Genomic DNA, 19,324 nt, shown 5'->3' on the forward strand with positions numbered 1-19,324 from the left:
ATTATCATTAATGTCCACATTTTCCAAAAGAGTGTCATGAACAAAATACTTAGATTTGACACATTTAATCATCCAGTATCTTAATACAAATATAAGAAATAATACAGAATTAAATAACATATGAAAAGCTTACTAAATATACAAATACCCAATTCAACAGTGAAAACAACATATACTTTAGTTCTTAGGTCACTGAGTAGAGACAAGAAAGCAAAGGACACTGCAAATGTCACTAATTCGGTCTTGTGAATTTTAAGAGTTCAAAAATGTTCCACTAGTTAGAACAATATATTTAGAACAAAGGGATTTGTAAACCCATACACACCTTCTCTACTGTTGTGAGAAGTTAACTCATGGGAAAAGAAGCCAGGAGAGAGAAGCATTTGAATTGACTTTGAATTGAATTTGAAACTTCCTAAATGCCTGTTTTTATTTTATCATATATTTCCTTTTGAATTCACAATGACTGGCATACAACTGGATCCTGTTATAAGTCAAATGGGACAGGAAATTTTTTTTTTTAATGTGAGCTGCTGGGCTAACAATACTTATTCTTCTATACAAGTAGATAAGCAAAGTTAAGGTTGCCAATATTATTTTGCAATGAATTCAGTCTCATATTCATTGTGCTAAACGTCAGTCACAGAAGGACATGAAGGACAGCAGTGAAACCAAGGGTTCTAGAAAGATCACTTACTAACAGAGCAGTGAGCAGGTAGAGGACTACCACCACCACATGAGGAGGAAACACACTTGTGGACCTAAGAACAATATGGAAGAGATCGAACAGCAACAGAAAGGTGAAAGGTCGTCTCAGAAAAGTTCTTTGGTCCTTAATACCTTCCCATGTTCTCCTTTCTCTTTTTCATTTCTTGATTCCGTTTTTTCCCTGGAATTACATCAGTATTTAGAGCAGAATGGCAAACTATCTGGTCCAACTTCCTAATTTTCTGGATGCAGGTGTGGATGCTCATTGAGATACAGTGATGAACAGAGGGTTGCCCTCGGCTGGAGCCAGAGTCAGCCTCTGAGTTGTGGCTACTGATTCAAAGTCCAGTCTTCATTCAACAGCACAATACTTCATTGCTTCACAAAATCAAGTCCTACAACAGACTTGAGAGGTAAAACGACTTCTTTTTAGAACTCCCACAACCACTGGGTAGCTTAGATGGCAGTAGAAAATCTTGAAAGAATTTCTCTACCTCTTCTGCCCTTTCTGTCCCTCAGAGAACGATCCTTTTCCTCCTGCCTTCCTCCTGAGTCAGATTCAAGTAGACCAGGGCGTAACTTTTCAGGGTTCTGGGTGATTCCTCTATGGCTCTGGATAAAAGAAAGATCAAGATATTAACTTCAAACATATGTAATGTCTATCCTAACATATTTGAAGAAGATACATAAATGAAAGATCAATAAGAATAGAATACACCAGGAACGCCTGGGTGGCTCAGTTGGTTAAGCGGCTGCCTTCAGCTCAGGTCATGGTCCCAGCGTCCTGGGATGGAGTCCCACATCGGGCTCCGTACTCGGCGGGGAGCCTGCTTCTCTCTCTGTCTCTGCCTGCCACTCTGTCTGCCTGTGCTCACTCTCGCTCTCTCTCTCTCTGACAAATAAATAAATAAAATCTTTTAAAAAAAAAAAGAATAGAATACACCTGTGCATATATCATTGGCAAAGATAAGGACGTTTCTGACCCAATGTGATGTGGGGAGAAAGAGGGGAGTCCCTCTTTCCGAGGGACATAAGTAATTCTAGGAAATAATGTTTTGCAGAATCACTTAGGACTATTAGGACTACAAGTAAAAAAAAAAAAAAAAAAGTCAAAGAATTCCAAATAATCTACATGTATTTTATTTATAAGACCTTGAGCTTTGTTCTCTGTGGATACTAACTCACAGGACATTGGACTGGGAATGGTTACAAAGTAGACCCCTGGAGGGCCTTTCCCGGGCAACCGGGTTTCCAGCACCTGGACTGAAAAGATGTGGACCTCTCCACAAGGCATGCAAAGATCTGGGATTTTATCTTGGTGCTACCTCTCATTCTCTGTGTAATCTTAAGTAAATAAGTGCAGTTTTCTTTACCAGAAACTGGAGTATTTAAAACCTGCCAAAAATTCCAGTATCTGCTGTCTGTGGGAAAAACAAAAACAAAAAAACAGAACAGCTCAGGCAAGAATGTCCAGACTCAAGGTTCTGCTAGCGAGTAACTGTCAACTGGTCATGACATTTTGATATGATGGATGCTTCCACTCCTTTTCAAGGGTAAACTCTTGTAGAAAAATATGTTGGAATGCAAGATTTCTCCCAGCAGTTTTGACCTAAGCAGTTCAATAAAGGTTGCCTCACATTTTTCTCATATAAAACACCTCATTTCTTCTGCTTGGAGCTATGAGGAAACTGGGGCAGGTGTTGGTTACCATTCATGCAGCCTGCCTCAGGGAGACAGACATAAGTACAATTTTTATGCAATGTAAAGATTCTTATTATTTTAGAAGCAAATACTCTTTGTATTGTCCTAACTGGTCACCAATGTCATTATATTGTTCACTGGGCATTTCTGTTATTTGATATAGTACCTGAAGGAAAAGTGAAATTTGGCATACGGACTTCATAAGAATGTCTAAATTTTCTATTGTTTGCCAATTCTGCCTTGGCTCAAACAAACAAAAGAAAACTAGTACTCAAGACAAAATTTCAGAAACTGAGATGATTATCTGTCTATTAAGATCTGCTCCAAAGTGAGGTTAGTTTCTGGGAAGCATGTAATCATTGCTGGGTTGACTAATGAGAAATAAAAGGTTATTCTCAAGCCCAAATTTACTTTCCTTGTAGTATATGTGGAAGGGGCAAATTTATGACATCAACACAGCTTTAGTAGCAAGAACTATTACAGAATGGGAGAAAATTTCCCTAGGAAATTTTATTTTATTTTTTCACTTTCTATTTTAGTAATAAAGTACTGGATTCACAAAAGAGAAAGAAAAGAGGATGTTCTTTGAAAACATATCAACCGATTCTCTTTCTGTTGTAGTGTCATGGGAAGTAACTGCAGTGATCGCATCTGGAATGCTACAAAGAGAAATTGCCTCTAAGTCATCATACCTTCCTCCAGAGTGCACCTTTACTGGTGAAAAGAACACCACCATTCTTTTTGGCATTAAAGAGGATTTCAAGAAAAAGAGAGTCTACTTTTTCTACAAAAATAACCTCATCATTAGAGATCATGCCTCTATTCCAAAACTATGCATTTGCTCATGCTTTAGTGTGCAAAGAATACGTGATTTTGAGCTAATATAGACTTTGTTGTTGTCGTCCTTATTTATTTAACAGAGTCGAACCTTACTTAACTAGATTCATCTTACCACTGAGCGGCTTCCTAGAGAGGATTCTTTTCTACTCACATTCAGTGAGTTCAAGAGTCAATTCATCCCTCCTCTCCTCTTTCTCTCCATGAACTTTGAACACAAGCACATACATGCTCACACGCATTCAGTTCCCCCTCTTCACTTCCTTATCTTTAAACACATCACCATTGTTCCAGTCACTGGGTTCAGGAACTGAGTGTCATCTTTGACTGATCATGTTTCCCTGCCCATTCAAAAGTATTAGGTGTTCAGGAGGATGGAAAGAAAAAGAGAAGAAAAAAAAAGAAAACCCAAAGTAAGGGTAAGGAAAGAGAAGCAAATGTAGTAGGTCCATTCACTTTTGTCACAAATTGATAGTCAGGATTTTTTTTTAAGATTTTATTGAGGGGCGCCTGGGTGGCTCAGTGGTTAAGCCGCTGCCTTCGGCTCAGGTCATGATCTCAGGGTCCTGGGATCCAGCCCCGCGTCGGGATCTCTGTTCAGCAGGGAACCTGCTTCCTTCCCCTCTCTCTTCCTGCCTCTCTGCCTACTTGTGATCTCTCTCTCTCTGTCAAAATAAATAAATAAATAAATAAATATTTAAAAAAAAAGATTTTATTGATTTATTTGACAGACAGAGATCACAGGTAGGCAGAGAGGCAGGCAGAGAGAGGAAGGGAAGCAGGCTTCCCGCTGAGCAGAGAGCCCAATGGGGGCTCGATCTCGGGACCCCGGGATCACAACCTGAGCTGAAGGCAGAGGCTTTAACCCACTGAGCCACCCAGGTGCCCTGATCATCAGAATTTTTTAAAGAAATTTAAAGTGTCAACATCTTCTATGGTTTTCTTCTCTTTCTCCCAACTTTTTGTATAACTTCAGTTTTGGTCTTGAGTGTTTAAGTCCCCAGCATAAACGACACTTAGTTTTACTAGCTATTTAAGTAAATGGGACCAAATGTTCTGGCTGTTAAAATATTTGAAACCAGCAAAAAAATTCAGTCACCCAAAATATGACACAGAACATTCAATGTAATTAACTGATTTGGTCATATGTTATGAAGGCATCATCCATAAACGGCAATCCCAGTGCTTGCAAGATTCTACAGATGTTCAGGTGTTTATTTTCATAAATGAGAAAAAGTTCAGAAACAAAGATAAGTTGACTCCCTCTGCTTCAGGAACTGGAAATAAACATTGAACAATAATGTTTTCCAGAAAACCCAAGACCTACTTAATGAGCAAAGGACAGTTATTTTGCAAGCGCCCCATTCTAGTGGAATTTACCTTGGGCTTAAATGATTTTTTTATAAGATTCTTATCCAATAGGGACTTTTTAAGATGAATTTGAATACTACATACTTCTTTCCTCACACTTTCCAAAAGAATATAGCAGTAACAGCAAACAAGGGCTAAAATACATGCAACCCAATAGTGCCTTTCAAGTCAGGACTCCAGGACATCACAGCTGGAAGAACATTCTGGCAGAGGTCAGCTGACCAAAACCAGGGTTCTAGTCCTAAGCCGGTTGTTAACCAGCTGTGTGATCTTAGGGAAGGAAGTCAATTTCCCTCTCTGGCTCAAGTCCTAATGGGAAAAATGAAGTTTTGGGGTAAAGTAAAATCAAAGAGCCTTCTGCCTTTGACATTCTGCAGGGCACTAATGAATTCTATGGGCCTATGTTTATATGCATAAAATTATCTGATCTGTAATCTCCTTTTCCCACAGAACAAATTCTTTTATCTACTTTTGCAAAGGGTCATTGACACTGAAGATTTGTTGCTTTTCTTATAAAATCACAAGAATTAATCTGGTAGTTTACATAAGGCAAAATTAAGTGTTTGAAAAACCTACAACATGAAAGATAGCTTATGATTTAACTTTAAAAAAAACAACAGTTGAAGGCGCCTGGATGGCTCTGTCGTTAAGCGTCTGCCTTCCACTCAGGTTGTGATCCCGGGGTCCTGGGATGGAGCCCCACATCGGGCTCCCTCCTCGGCAGGAAACCTGCTTTTCCTCTCCCACTCCCCCTCCTCGTGTTCTTGCTCTCACTGTTTCTCTCTTGCTGTCAAATAAATAAATACAATCTTTTAAAAAAAAGTTTCTCAGACCAAAAACTTAAAAAAAAAAAAAACCCAACAGTTTTTTTCTTCCCTATCTTTCAGTCATCTGAGATGGAATAAACTACCCTATCAGCCTTTCAGCACTTGGAAATCCCCATCACACACACATAAACTGAAGCTTTGCATTAACTTTAATAACTTATGCACTGCCTCCAGAAAACAAACAAAAAAATAATTCTCTCTCTCTAGCTGACTCCTCTTGTTTTATAGCATCTAATTTTATAATATCTCCCAAGGTTTTAGACTCAGCTTTTATGAGGTATTGAAGTTAAAATAAGAAAAAGAGAATTGAAAACCTCACTTTGAAAATCTATCTATCAATCCATCCATCCGCCCATCTGTCCATCTGTCCATCCATCCAACCATCCAACGATTCATTCACTTTCTTAATGAAAGCTTATTGAGCACTTAATATACATAAGACCTTGTGAGGATGTTGTAGGGACAGAGAAAAATTTATAGTCTATAAGGATAGAATGACATGACCGAGTTATAAGTCTAGGTCACCTGTATGCTGCCTCTACTGTTTGACACATAGTAAGAGTATAACAGAGAAAATACTACTTAATTAGTGAGTATACTGGAAAATTTCAGAGTCTCTTACAAGAAGTAGCTGGCCCGGGGAGCACTGTAAAAGAAGAGATTGTCCTTCCCATTAACTGGCAGAAGAATACAGCATGGGTACTGAGACTTTTTTCCTCTGGTGTTGCTATCAGCTGACTCTACAGTGATCAGACAAATATTTTCCACATTTGCTCTCAACAACCCTTACTCTTAACTTATAAATAATTAGCCATTAAATGATCTTAGCAAAAGGAAGCAGAAACATCCAGTTTAATGTCCAACTGCATGAAAATAAACCCCAAATTCTTCTAAAACACCAGCAACAACAAGCAGAACACATGGTTGCCAACCTTTATTTACATCTTCCTGTGCCCCCCACAGTGCTATTAAAAAATCATTTGTTTCCTTCTTTGTACTTCCTGTGATAACTTACCTCAGTCTTGGTTCCGATGGCGTTTCCAGTATAATAAGATAGAGATTAAAACCAGGAGAATTACCAAGGAAACAATGCTTAACAAGAGCGGAACTGAAAACCAAAAGCCTATAGATGGTGAAGGGGGGGAAAGGAGAAACAAAGTCATAAGCAGAAACTGTTGAGGCAAAAAGTGGTCAAGCAATCATGAAGTTTTTCCTAGAGTGGAGCGTTCAATGAAAATTATCCTCAAAAATATGCCTATTGAGGTCTCCATTCATGGCTTCATATTATTTCAATAACATTGAGTTAATAATAATCTAACCACATGCTTTCTGTGATTACTCTCCCCTAAGAGCTTTGAATGTATTTTTTCATTTAATCCTCAAAACAACCCAAGAGTTAGGTATTATTGTCATCATCTCACATATAAAAACAACAGAACAAAAACTGCGACTCAGAGAAGCTAAATAAGCCCCAAATCAGCCTAGTAAGGAGGAGAACCAAAGCTTGGCCAGAGGTCACAGCCCACTAAAATAATGTATTTACTGAAGAAGCTGCAGAAATACAGAGAAATATAAAGGAAAAAAAAATCATGAATTTCATGATCCCAACCCCAAGAGTAACTCATCTCAATGTTTTTATTGTATTTCTTCTCATCTATGTCTTTGTTATTAATTCTCTTTCCAAAGGCTCCTCAATGTCACTCCACAATACTACAGCAGGGGAAGAGCTTCCTGATTCCATAGTTCCCAGCGTCTTCCCCATCCTTCTCTAGGGGATTTGTCACATCCTAATTCAACCGAACCTGTTCAGACAGAGATGCATCTAACTTCCATAGCCACAATGCTTGATAAATGCTTGAAGCATGGATGACTTTCAGTAAATGTTTGTGGAGTAAAGAAATGTTACACAAATGACATTAACATTAACATTATATACATATAATATACATATGTTATATGTTATATACATAACGTATAAACATTATAAATGACGTAAGTCGATTTTGGCATTCTTGGACAAGACATGCTCCATTTCAGGTTCTTTCTCTTCAGGGAAATTTACCCTCTGTCTTGGCTGAAAATGAAGATCTCTTCACAAATGTTCAGATCTAACACCACAAATCTTTTGCCCAAATTTACTTAAATGTTGACATTTTGATTAGTCTGTTTTTTTCAAGGACCCCCAAAATGACTACAGAAAATGTTCCCTAGAGGCCACCACATCCATAAGGCATACAGGGGCAAGTTTTTCCAAGCTTTAGTGCTTAAAATGCTCCCTGAAAGGGGCGCCTGAGTGACTCAGATGATTAAGCATCTGACTTCGGCTCAGGTCATGATCCCAGCATCCAGGGATCGAGCCCCACATCAGGCTCCCTGCTCAGCGGGAGTCTGCTTCTCCCTTTCCTTCTCCCTCTCCACCTGCTCATGCTTTCTGTCTGTATCTCTCTGTCTCAAATGAATAAATAAAATCTTCAAAAAAAAAAAAAAATTCTCCCTGAAGAAAAAAGCATCAGTACCTTTGTAGGAAGCTTATGACTGGTGCTTCAAAGCCACATAGAGAAAGAAAATTGTGGCTATTCCCAAAGTGCCTAAAACTGCCATTCCCTTTATTCTCCCACCCACAAGCCTCCCTTCTTGTATCCATGAGGTCCCGAGCGAGAAGCTTAGAGAGAAACACAAGAAAGCAAACAGGGTTTTGCTCAGAAGGCAGTTTGTTTCAAAGGGGTGAGGAAAACATTCTCGGATCGACCCCTTTTGTAAAAGATCTGTGGTCCCTCTTCCACAGTGTAAATGATGCAGAGCCTTCCTCCTAGATGTCCCCTCTTCCAGGAAATCTTCCTGATCCCTCTAGACTGAGCTGATCCTCGTCTCCCCACTCTCAATCCTCCCAGGGCGAACCGGAGTGCACCGTAGCTTACTTACTGAAGCATTTCACACAGTTTTATAATTGCCCACTGGATATTCCCAGTAGAATTGAAACTTTCTGAGCAAAGAGACCAAGTCCTGCTTACTGTCATGTTTCAACAGTCCCAAAGCCTGGCACCCAACAGATGTTAGAGGCATGGGGGAAGAAAAAAAAATGCACAGATGGATCTCAGCAAATGCATGTGGTATGTGGGCAATATACCACAGTTACGGAAGAAAACTGGCTTTACTCGTTTTCTCAACTCTTTTTCTTTCCGCACTCACTCCATTCTCTCCCTTAGGAACTCCTTGGCTAAGCGGCCAAGAGGCCCTGTAGAACATTCATTCACCACCCGCCAGTTGTGTGGACACAGATCCACCCACAGCCTTCTCTTACCTTTATCCACAGTTTGCGTGACGCTGGTCACATTCCCCAGGTGAAGCACCTGGCAGACCACCTCCTTCCCCACCTGACTCTTGGGGTCTTTGACCTGGAGGACGCTCGTGACAGATGTGGTCCCATTGGGGTGGGAGAGAACCTCAGTACTGTTGTCAATCCCTGACCCAGACACCTTCCAGGAGATCACAGGGGCTGGGCGGGCATTGGCAGAGCAAGTGATATTCAGGTGGTCTTCGAAGAATTTATAGTGAAGGGACACTGTGGGCTGTACTGGGACAAAAAAAAAAAAAAAAGAAAGAAAGAAAGATGGTCTGCCATCAGTTAAGCACCACACTCTCTTCAGAGGATGGAGGAAGATCTTTACAGAAAGACACTGGGGGCTCAAGAGGTGAGGTGGCGCACCTGACCCAAACTGGGGCTCTTCAGTTCGTTCTGTGTCTAATCCTCCGGCCGGCAGGATAGAAACTGGCCTAGGACAAACCTGGAGCAAGAAAAATCCTCTCTGTGGTTTGTCTGTAGGGGAATTAGCTGAACGGGTAGAGGGGATCCTCTTTTCCACATAGTCCAGACCTAATTATTCTGTTCTCCTTTTCAGAGGCAATGCAGCATCTCTGGCTTCTTCTGGGTGTCCCTCTCATAGTCTGACAGAGGTCACCTGTCAGCACTGCCAAAGAGGGAGGCTGACCTCTCAGAAGTCCCAGGGTGGCTTCAGACCTGAGAGCCCACAGAGGGGCTGCTGCTTAGAGATGGCTTTTCTCTGCTTGGAGCTGGAGCAGGGAATGATATGCGTGGAGGAGACTTGGAAAGTCCCTGCTTGGGGTATCTACAGAAAATGTAAATTAGAAATTCACTGCTGATAACAAGAAGATCGCAGAATGACAGTTGAAAGGACCTTGGAGATCACTTGATGGCTTTGAGAAAATGACTAGCTTACAAGAAAAGCATATTATGTTAGTCCAGCTTTTCAAAAGTCCCTTGACCCATGAACTTATTCTCACTGTGTACTCTCAATACACAGTTTATCTCAGCTGAGCAAACAGGCTGGCTTTCCTGTGGTTGCTCTGGAGCCTACAAGATAATTAAAGGCCAGTAGCTAAAGGAAAGCCTGGTCTGTGTTTAGAGGTTCAAGAGGTGGGTGGGTGGCAGTGGGCTGGAGGAAATGGGGCCAGAGGACTGTGGCTTCTTCCAAAGAATACTCAGATTACTAAAGCCAATGGGCAGTAGGGGAAGACAGATAAAATTGAAGGAAGAGGAGTGTGGTTGACGTGGTGAGACATGGTGAAACTGGGTGGCAGGGTTCTCTGGTGCATCAAAGGAAGCTCTAGATGGAAGCTATAAGGTGTGCTCTAGATGGAAGCTATAAGGTGTGGCTGGAAAGGATCGGTGTGAACAAGAACAGGGGAGTATGGTTTTCAGGTAAAAAAAAAAAATATATATATATATATATAAAAGTTTATGAGTAAAGGAGGATAGAAAAGAGATGACTGAAAAAAGAAGAGAGAAGAAAAGAAAAAGTAACAGAAATGAGAAAAAATGACAAAAGAAGGAAAAGAAGAAAAGTGAGGAGGGAGGGAGGAAGGGATGCAGGGAGAGAGGGAAGGAGGAAAGAAGTGAGGAGGAAAAAAAGAAGAGAAAAGGAGGGAAGATTGGAGGGAGGGGAAAGAGGAAAAAAGGGAGACAAAGGGACAAAGAGAGAAAGAAAACAAAAGAAATAGAGTCAAGAAGAAAACCTGGCATAAGATCATGCAGAGAGTATTCATTATAGGCGAAATAAACAAGTGAAAGAAACTTTTTTTTGCTGTTTGCCATACCTCCCTGCATTCGTTTACTTATCCTCCTCTTACTCTGTGTCCGATACTCTTGGTGTGCTCAGACTCTCACTTTAACATTCCTGATAGCCCTGTCCTGTCTGAACTGCTCTTTTCCCTTCTAAAACTACCTCCAATTGTGCCATGCTCCAAAGTTACCCCTTATTCCCACTTCTCAATTCTTATCTCAACTATGTGTCAGTTTAAAGGAAAAGAATTATGTCAAACTAAGCCTCTTGGATTTAAAAGAGTTCTTGTTATCCAGTTAAATACCTAGTTGACATCAGGTATGAAGGGTCTCTGTGGAATGTCCCCTTACCAAACCCGAGAGAATGTGTTGGAACAAAATAAGAGGGACTGCAATGACTAGCTCTGGGTAGGCCCAATCTGGCTCTGTCCTTAGATCCAAAACTGTTAAAGCTTTAATGACCCTACAGATGATTGATTGTGTACTTACTGTGCAGATAGATAAACTCCGGTTCAGAGAGTGGATGGGACGCTCCCAGGGTCACATGACTGTTAATGGCAAAGCCAGGTCTGAATCATGTAACTGCTTATGAAGAACCCGTTATCCCCACCATGGTCCTTGATTTATGCTTGCTGACAACACAATTCCTCAGAGCAAAGATAACTCCAGCCAGAGATTCAGGGTAGCCCCGTGAACTTTCCAAATAATAATAACCACAGTTATAGCAGACATGAAAGGCTAAGTGTCTTCTCATGAACCTTTCTGAGGTTAGCATCCTGAAAAACTAGGCACTACAACCATGTTTCAAACATTCTTGAAAATAACATTTTTAGCCAGAGACAATGTATTCTCAGAGATTCTCACCAGAGAGGGTGAGGCAGGCTATTCCTGAGATCTTCCCAGAACCAAAAGTATTGAAGAGGCACATGTAACACCCTTCATCCTCCAGGGTGGTATTCCAGAACGTGATGGTTGAGTTCTTGAGTTCCAGCTCGGTGATGTTTATCTTGTCCTTATAGGCGGGCTGGACCACAACCCCATGGTTCTTGCTGAAGGTGACCATGTTTTCTGGGCTAACAGGCTTGACTTTCTGCCATGTCACAATCAAGACTTCCTCAGAATTTTGCAGAGAGCATCTTAAGGAAGCAGGTGTGTTCAGTGGCCTTTTTTCATTTTGGGTCACCACTTTTATCATGGAATCATAAAAGAACATTTATATTTTAAAATTTAATACATAAAAATACACATTTTTTCTGATTAAAAAATGCATGTTCAAAGTTAAACATAGAAAAGATAGAGAAAATGCAAAGAAAATATTTACCTACATCCCTGATATTGCTAGAAAAATATAAGTTAAAATATGTTTACTCAATCTTTAAGAGTAACAGAGTAAAAAAACAAGAAAGCAAACCCTCGTGACAGAAATGCCTCAATGAATCCCTGTAAGCTGAAAGTATGAAAATGAGGTTGGAGATGAAATTTGCCAGAGAGAATAGAAGCATCACCAAGACTGTTCATGCCTAGAAGTGCAGAAGCAAGGAAGGGCCAATGGACAATTGGCAGAGTGATCCGTTTAAGTGAAGAAGATGTAGCTACCCTATACATTCCACACGCTCGCCCTACAAAGAAGGGGCAGCAACAGCAGGGTCTGCCTCCAGGAAGCAGTGGTGAATATAGGAACCTAAGGTAGAAAAATATACCAGACAGTGTTTCAGAAGGCTACATAGTACCAGAAGGCTTTGACAACCAAATAACAATCTACGCATTCCCACATTTTTACTTAATGCAATGCAGAATGTAAGGCATGACAGTAACTTCTTCCCCTTCCAATGCTGGCTACTCATATTGATATGATAGATGATTCAGCAGGAAATTTTCATATAATAACAACTAGGCAAACACCTGAGAAAGCTGACACAATGAGAGAAGAAGAAACTCTACAAACCCAGGAACTCATGCCAAATGAATAATAAATCAATAAATACTCTGACATGAATTCATGTGATATCTTAAATGTAAAAAGAAGCCAGCATTGTAAATAGTAGAAATCAGAGTTGTAGAAAATGACAAATGCAAAATCTTAACAATTTGGCTGACTTAGCAGAACGGACATCACTAAAGGGTAAACTAGTTAAGTAGGAAACACAGGTCATGGGATTCTTCCAGAATGTGGCACAGAGGGATAAAGATATGGAAAAAAATTGAGAAAAATTCAAAGACCTAGAATGTTTTGGCATCAGAACTTTGAGACTTACTAGAAGGGAAAAGGAAGAATGGGAGACAAAAACACTGTGAGGGACAAAAATGTATTTTCCAAAATGATAAAAGAAGCTTTATGTTGGGGCACCTGCTTGGCTCAGTCGTTAAGCAATCAACTTTTGATTTCAGTTCATGTCATGATCTCAGGGTCATGGGATTGAGCTCCAGGTCAGGCTCTGAACTCAGCAGGAAGTCTGCTTGAGATTCTCTCTCTCCCTCCTCCCCCTCCCCCACATTCTCTCTCTCTCAAATAAATAAAATAAATACTTAAACAAACACACAAACAAACCTTTCTGTGCCTAACAATGTAAATGAAACATATAAAAAGCCATAAAACTGAAAAGAAAAATTTTAAATCCACAAAAATAATGGAAGAATTTTCCAGTCTGCTCAGAATTTTCATTTCCGTAAATTAAAAAATATAGATAAAACAAAAAAGTCAAATATAAGGATGCAAAGTTTTGAAATGAATATTTATATATAAATCATTACATATAAAAATTATATGTGTATGTGTATATAAGTATGTAATTTATAAACTTTTACCCAAAGAGAACACACAATCTTTACAAACATTCCCCCAAACTGAACTTGAAACAGGATGCAAAAAAAATCTCCTACCCTATGACCTTGCACACTGACCACAATGCAATAAACAAGAAATTTACAGACTTTTTTCAACTCTAATTACACCAGAAATCATAGCAAGAATAATCAATTACCATAAATAACAAGGAGACTAGAATGTATTAAAATCCATAGAAATTGGTAAAGCCATTTTCAGAAGGAAATATTTAATCCTAACTTCACTAGGAAATCAGAGAGATTGAAAAATGAGTACACACATTTATCTAAACATCCCAGGCCCCCAAAAGATGAAAAACAAGTGAATTAATATGGATAAAAGCATAAATTAATGAAATGGTAGACAACATGTAGACTTAATAAAAAACACCAAAATCTGGTGGTTTTTTTTAATGAATAACAGAGAGAACATGTTGGCTAGCATAACTAGCAAAAAAAAAAAAAAAAAAAAAAGCACTCTCCTCTCAGTGGCCCTTCAAAACTGTTAAGGTAAGGATGACAAGGTAGGTGTAGCATCAGACACAAATTGGAACCCAGGAGTATTGTAGAAGTATTGTTTTAGGGATGTACACACTTGGTAGATGTGAAAACTTCTAGAGGCTATACCTGTTGTTGGGGTTTTCTGAAAGTTTGTTGAGATTTTGCAGAGAAGAGATTTGAAGAAACTGCTGCTTTTAGAATAGAGAGTAGAAGAGAAACCCAAGTTAGAGTTTCAACCTCTTAGGTGATTTTGGTATTTGACTATGGAAGAAATAATTTAATGGAAAGTTTACAATTCTTTGATGCTTCTATGGAATGCCAGTTAAAGTCCCTCTAGTCCATTGGTAAAGCCTGTGCTATGGATGGTGGGAAGCCTGCCCTGTCTCCCACTGTGAAGGCTGATTAGAAAGCAACAGCACATGGAAGGTGATAGAAGGTCAGCATCGAAGTGAGGGGATGCTTTCCCATGGAACAGAGAAGAAAGGTCTGGCACAAGTAGGAAACTCAACGAATAACTGGACAGCACAGTCATATGTTTTATATAGAATTTATATAGCCTGTGAACCTATGTAACCTCTACATTGCATGATTTTCCACAGTCTTCTGCAGAAGAGGGGTATGCCCAATTTAAAGGTTACTACCAGATTACCCTTCTACAAAGGGTATATTCATTCGGACTCCCCAAGTGTTTCCATATCTTTATAAACATAGGAAATTATATTTAAATAACATTTAGAACTCATTTGTTTTGATAGGTGAAAAACATCTTAATTTAGGAAGAATTTCTTCACGTCTGGTTTTATCCTTAGAAACAGTTTCTAAATATTCAAAGTCTTTTTCCATTTCGAAACCAAAGATGTGGAAAGCGGAAACACTCCCTTTCCTCCAAGCAAATTACATGTTTAAATAATTCATGCAGACAAATGAACGAGCACAGCACAAACAACACTAGCCAGATGTCTCCACTCCAGAAATTGTGCTCCCTGGACCCCATGCAGGGGAACTGGGTATCTTTTTACCTTGCGCCCTGCATGGCATCACTGCTGCAAAGAACCAAATCAATCTGTAGGCAGACAGACGACAGAAGGACCTCCTGAACACCTGAAGACAGAAAGCAAAGCAAAGACATGGGCATTTGCATGTGGACAAAAAGCTAAGGAAGCTTCAATCCCATGACCACCTCAGGGAACGCTGCAGCTAAAATTTTAACCACCAGATAACATTGGTTTTGTGGATACAGAACCAGAGACCACAGATGGAAGAAATAAAAGAGTGTGCTCAGCAGCAGCATGGCTCCTGCATTATGGCAATCCCTAGCACTTTGAGACCTTGCTCTCAAAACCACCATGGTCAAGAGCAAGGTCTCAAAGACGTAGGATGGGCGGGGAAAACAGACTGCCGGAAATACACACAAAAAACACAGAGACGACAAACGTTGGACAGCATCCACTTCCCAAATAATCTGTTAATATCAAAGACGGTAACTCAGGGGTTGGAACCACTTTTCAGAGAGATATGACTGCCCTGAACTTTGCTGAAGAAGATTTCCCTGAAAATACTACAAATTTTAGATGAACCGTATCTTTTAAAAAATAGTAATGTCCAGAGGCACCTGAGGGGCACAATCGGATAAGTGCCCGGCTCTTGGTTTGGGCTCAGCTCGTAATCTCAGGGTCCCTGGATCAAACCCCACCACGAGCTCTGCATTCAGGGCAGAATCTGCTTGAGATGCTCTCTCTCTCTCTCCCATTTGTGGGCGTGTGCTCTCTCTCAAACAAATAAATAAATCTTCAAAAACAACAAAAAAGTAGTGTCCTTGGTTTTTTTTTTCCTGCATTGTTTTGTTTTCATCGGTCCAGGCAGAAATCCTTGGCATTTTTACATGATGGTATTTAATTGAATGTTATTCTGGGTATCATTTTATTATAAAATGAGAGGGTGGGATATAGACAGATGAACTTCTCTCTACAGTAGCCCCATGGATCCATTTACTTGATCTACATGTGTGTGTTCATAAGGGTACAGGCGAGAAATGTCATTTCCCCCCACATTCTTCTATACTAGAGATGTATAAGAAATGTAGGTTTCTCTGTATTTATCTTTACCTGAATTTCGTTGTTATTTCATGTTGCTGTTCCAACTAGAGGTAGAGACTTCCTTGCAGTCAATATCACATCAGCTCTGTCAATTCATGCCCCTGCCACCCCCGCCCTTCACAACTATCCCAATCTTTGGCATTGCATCTCCATTCTTGGAGGCTCACACAATGCCAAGTCATGAGACAGGGTTACTAGTCCTTGGTCACAATCTATCCACTGTAGCATTCTCTAAGATGGATGGGTTGCCCTCCAGTCATCATGGTCATCAATATTTGCGCAATTAAACCTTGTGCTTAGAAAGGGCCTTCTCTCATTCTCTTTCATTCTCCAGATTCCATGCCCCTGGGTTCTCCCTGTATGGGGCAAAGGGAAATTCTACAGGCTGTCTGCCTGGACTTCCATGGATCTGTCCATCTCTGTTTTACTCTTGCCTTGTTGTGATGAGGAGACTGGTCTCTTTCCACAGTTTCCCCCAGATAAGCAAGGCACAGGTGTTCTCTGTTCTTAGATTTCAGCACCTCCCTATACGTTGTAGTTACCATGCTCCTGAACTCCCTCCCCACTCACAGGGATCAGGTACAAGCCTGCCCTTTCAGAACACAGGCTTGTGTCAGACCCTCTTTGCTCTCCCAGTCTAGAAAATACGAACCCTAGAGTCAGGAATGCTGGTTCTTCCATCCCCTGCATTCTTCCCATCTGGAAAAACGTATGTCCTTGGTTTTCCAATGTTTACGCTTTTAAAACTCAAATGCTTAGGCTCTTGCTGTCTCAACACCTTCGCTTCCAAAACTTAAGTCTTCTTTGGCATTCTACTTCCACACCATTTTTTTTTTAACCATATGCCTCTTCCACGCATGGAAACCCAAATTCTAGCAAGGAGGATGAGGAATACAGAATGGATTGGTTCTCAGAGTGAAAATCTGTGTTTTAGGATAAGACATAAAGTAGATACACACCACAGTGTGTGAGACTGGAGCCAAGAATGTTAAAGAAGGAAAAAACAATAATTGAGGCAAGGGAATTAGAAGGAAAGCCTTGCTATTAAATATATACATAATTATTCTAGTTGACTGACGAGTTGGGGTTAACACAAATACCAGATGTGTGAGCCAGGACAAATGACTTTACCTCCCCAAAATGCAGTCAAAAATAACAGCACCAACCCTTCTGTTAAAAGGACTAAGCAAGTTAACACATGCAATGCTCCCAGAATAGTGACCGATAGGAGTAAGCACTAAAAATCGTTGTCATTACATTGGGTTACTATGAGAATTAAGCATGTAAACGACTAATACAGTGCCTAAGGTAGAGTAAATCCCAAAACATGTTCGGTAACTTAAAAAAAAAAAAAATCCACTAATCAAATCACAGACAGGGAGTGCAAAACAAAAATCCACTTCTACCCCTTGCCAAGAGGGCCAGGATTCCCAGAGACCTGTCTTACCTGACAGCTTCCCTCTGGCAGCCAACTGCTCCTATCCATGCCTCTTTCCCCTGAGTTTCTAGGTGTAGATCTGCTCCCATCACGTGTAGTTGCATGGACTTGTGAAAATTAACCTCTCTGTTTGTTTCCTTATTTGCAAAATCACATAACAATTCCTCCTCTGAAGGATGGTTGTGAAGATTAGCGGTATCCAGTGCGCGGAGTAAACACGCGCTCCCAGGCCACCATTCTCCTTTGTTAAGAAACATACTGAAATGACTGGCCATGCGGTCTTGCTAATAAACCATATACGGAAAAGAAAAAAAAAATACCTTGAGGTATTACTTGTATTTGGATTTTAATTTTGTATTGTTACTATTCTTTTCAATTATCCCAATGTAAATAAAAATCCGCTCATTCAGGTCAAACAAAATGTCTGTCTCTCTTGGATCCTCTGGGGTTAACCCTGATTTATCTGGCCCTTTCTGGCTCACAAGGCAAAGGACCGAAGGATGGAGAAAGAGGCCCGGGCATCCAGGAGGGAGCGAGCTCTCCGGCAGAGCGAGCCCTGAATTCTGCAGCGCCCACCCCAGCTTTGTGTGCCAACACGGAGCCAAAGCAGCAGTCCCGTTCTTGGGACAGAGTACAGCAGGGTGTGCTTTCCTGCATTCCAGCCGGAGTCTGGGAGCCCAGCCGCCAGCCTGCCCAGAGGACCCGCCGGCCGCCCCCGCGCGCCTCCCGGCCCAGTTCCCCTCGGAGGACCGCCGTGATCGAGAGAAGCGTCTCCGTCGCCGAAGCCCCCGCCTGGCAGCATCCTTCCAGGACAACTGGCACTGAGTACTGGGATTCCAGGACCAGCCTGGGAACCACCCTCCTCGAGGCGAAATCCTCTTCTCCGCAAGGCTAAGCGTCGCGGGGAGAGCGCCGGCACCGAGGCGGGCGCCGAACCAGCCCCGGGCGAGCCGCAGCCGGACGCGCTGAGCCCGCCGCCGTCCCCGGGACCGGCGCGACATCCCCCGCCCTCCGCCCCAGTTCCACGCCCGGCCCCGCTCACCGGCCTCCCCATCGTCGCTCCGGGCCGCGCGCGATTGCCGGCTTCAGCTGGAAAGCCCGGGGGATCTCACCGCGGCGCGCGGAGCGTCTCTGGCTCTGGGAGGCGGGCCAGTCCCCGCCCCGGTGCGAGGCCGCGCGCCCCAGAGCACTGCAGGATCCCGGCCAGCAGGGGTTTCCAGTTAAATTCCCCACCTTTAAACGTTTCCAGTTCTCGAGGGGACGTTGGTGAAAGTGAGAAAGCTCTGTGGGGTGGGGGATACACTTTTTCCATTTTAATTTCAAGGACAGAAGGAAAACGGGGGAGGTGAGGAGTCATCCGTTGGGCTTTACCACTCAGGACTGGCAACCCGCATTCTCAAGCAGGTGTGAAAAAACTGGAGGTGGTGAAACCGAAAAAGAACAAAGGCTTTTCTTGGGGGGTCTTGGAGTTACAGTTCAGAGAGCACGGGTTGCGGGAAACCAGAAAAGTGCTGTGCTCTGGGAGGAAAGGCAAGCGGTTTTATGAAAAAGAAGGAAGATGCAGATAAAGAAAATAAGAGGGAAAGGTGCTAATTTGTCCCTGACCAGTGGAGTCATTCTGATAACTATGGCTTTATTGCTGCTAGAAAATTAAACCTTCTCTATGTATTTACTACCTTTACTGTCTTCATATGACCTGAATGCCAGTTGCTGTGTTGAAATTTAACTGTTTGTAAAACTATTGTCCCTTCTGGCTCATTTCAAGAGCTCATTAGTTGGAAAGGAAAATGGAGCTTCAAGATGGATTCTCTCACGTCCAGAAATATTATACAATTCCACACAGGCATGTCAGAAATGAAGATTTTGAGAAATGTTACTCAGTTTCTCCGGATGTCACCTATGAAAATTTAAAAAAAAATGTTTTAAGGCCGAATTTAATCAA

General features: G+C 41.4%; 1 protein-coding gene across 5 annotated transcripts; it reads right to left on the reverse strand.

Moving 5' to 3' along the window:
* Positions 1–49: 49 nt before the first annotated feature.
* Positions 50–19,304, reverse strand: CD200 (CD200 molecule). Of its 5 annotated transcripts, XM_046003017.1 has the most exons (7): positions 18,425–18,445; positions 17,392–17,666; positions 14,868–14,949; positions 11,389–11,709; positions 8,746–9,018; positions 6,460–6,567; positions 50–1,320 (listed from the first exon to the last, which is right to left on the reverse strand). In XM_046003017.1, the coding sequence occupies exons 2-6, from the start codon at positions 17,428–17,430 to the stop codon at positions 6,461–6,463; spliced, it is 822 nt and encodes a 273-aa protein (XP_045858973.1). In that variant the 5' UTR covers positions 17,431–17,666; positions 18,425–18,445; the 3' UTR covers positions 50–1,320; position 6,460. The 5 variants fall into 5 exon arrangements, with proteins under 5 accessions (XP_045858973.1, XP_045858975.1, XP_045858976.1 ...); XM_046003019.1 differs by lacking the exon at positions 17,392–17,666 and having other exon boundaries at positions 18,425–19,304; XM_046003020.1 differs by lacking the exon at positions 6,460–6,567 and having other exon boundaries at positions 18,425–18,453.
* Between the last annotated feature and the right edge of the window lie 20 nt (positions 19,305–19,324).

Source organism: Meles meles, chromosome 4, assembly GCF_922984935.1.
Source record: "Meles meles chromosome 4, mMelMel3.1 paternal haplotype, whole genome shotgun sequence".
NCBI lineage: Eukaryota > Metazoa > Chordata > Mammalia > Carnivora > Mustelidae > Meles > Meles meles.

What these genes read in the sequence shown, in the direction of transcription:
- CD200 (XM_046003017.1), bottom strand. Translation starts at nt 17,430, where the DNA reads ATGGATAGGAGCAGTTGGCTGCCAGAGGGAAGCTGTCAG. An exon ending in TGCCAGAGGGAAGCTGTCAG is followed by an intron (nt 14,950 to 17,391) that starts GTAAGACAGGTC and finishes TTCTGTCTTCAG; the next exon opens with GTGTTCAGGAGGTCCTTCTG. An exon ending in CACGCAAACTGTGGATAAAG is followed by an intron (nt 6,568 to 8,745) that starts GTAAGAGAAGGC and finishes CACCATCTATAG; the next exon opens with GCTTTTGGTTTTCAGTTCCG.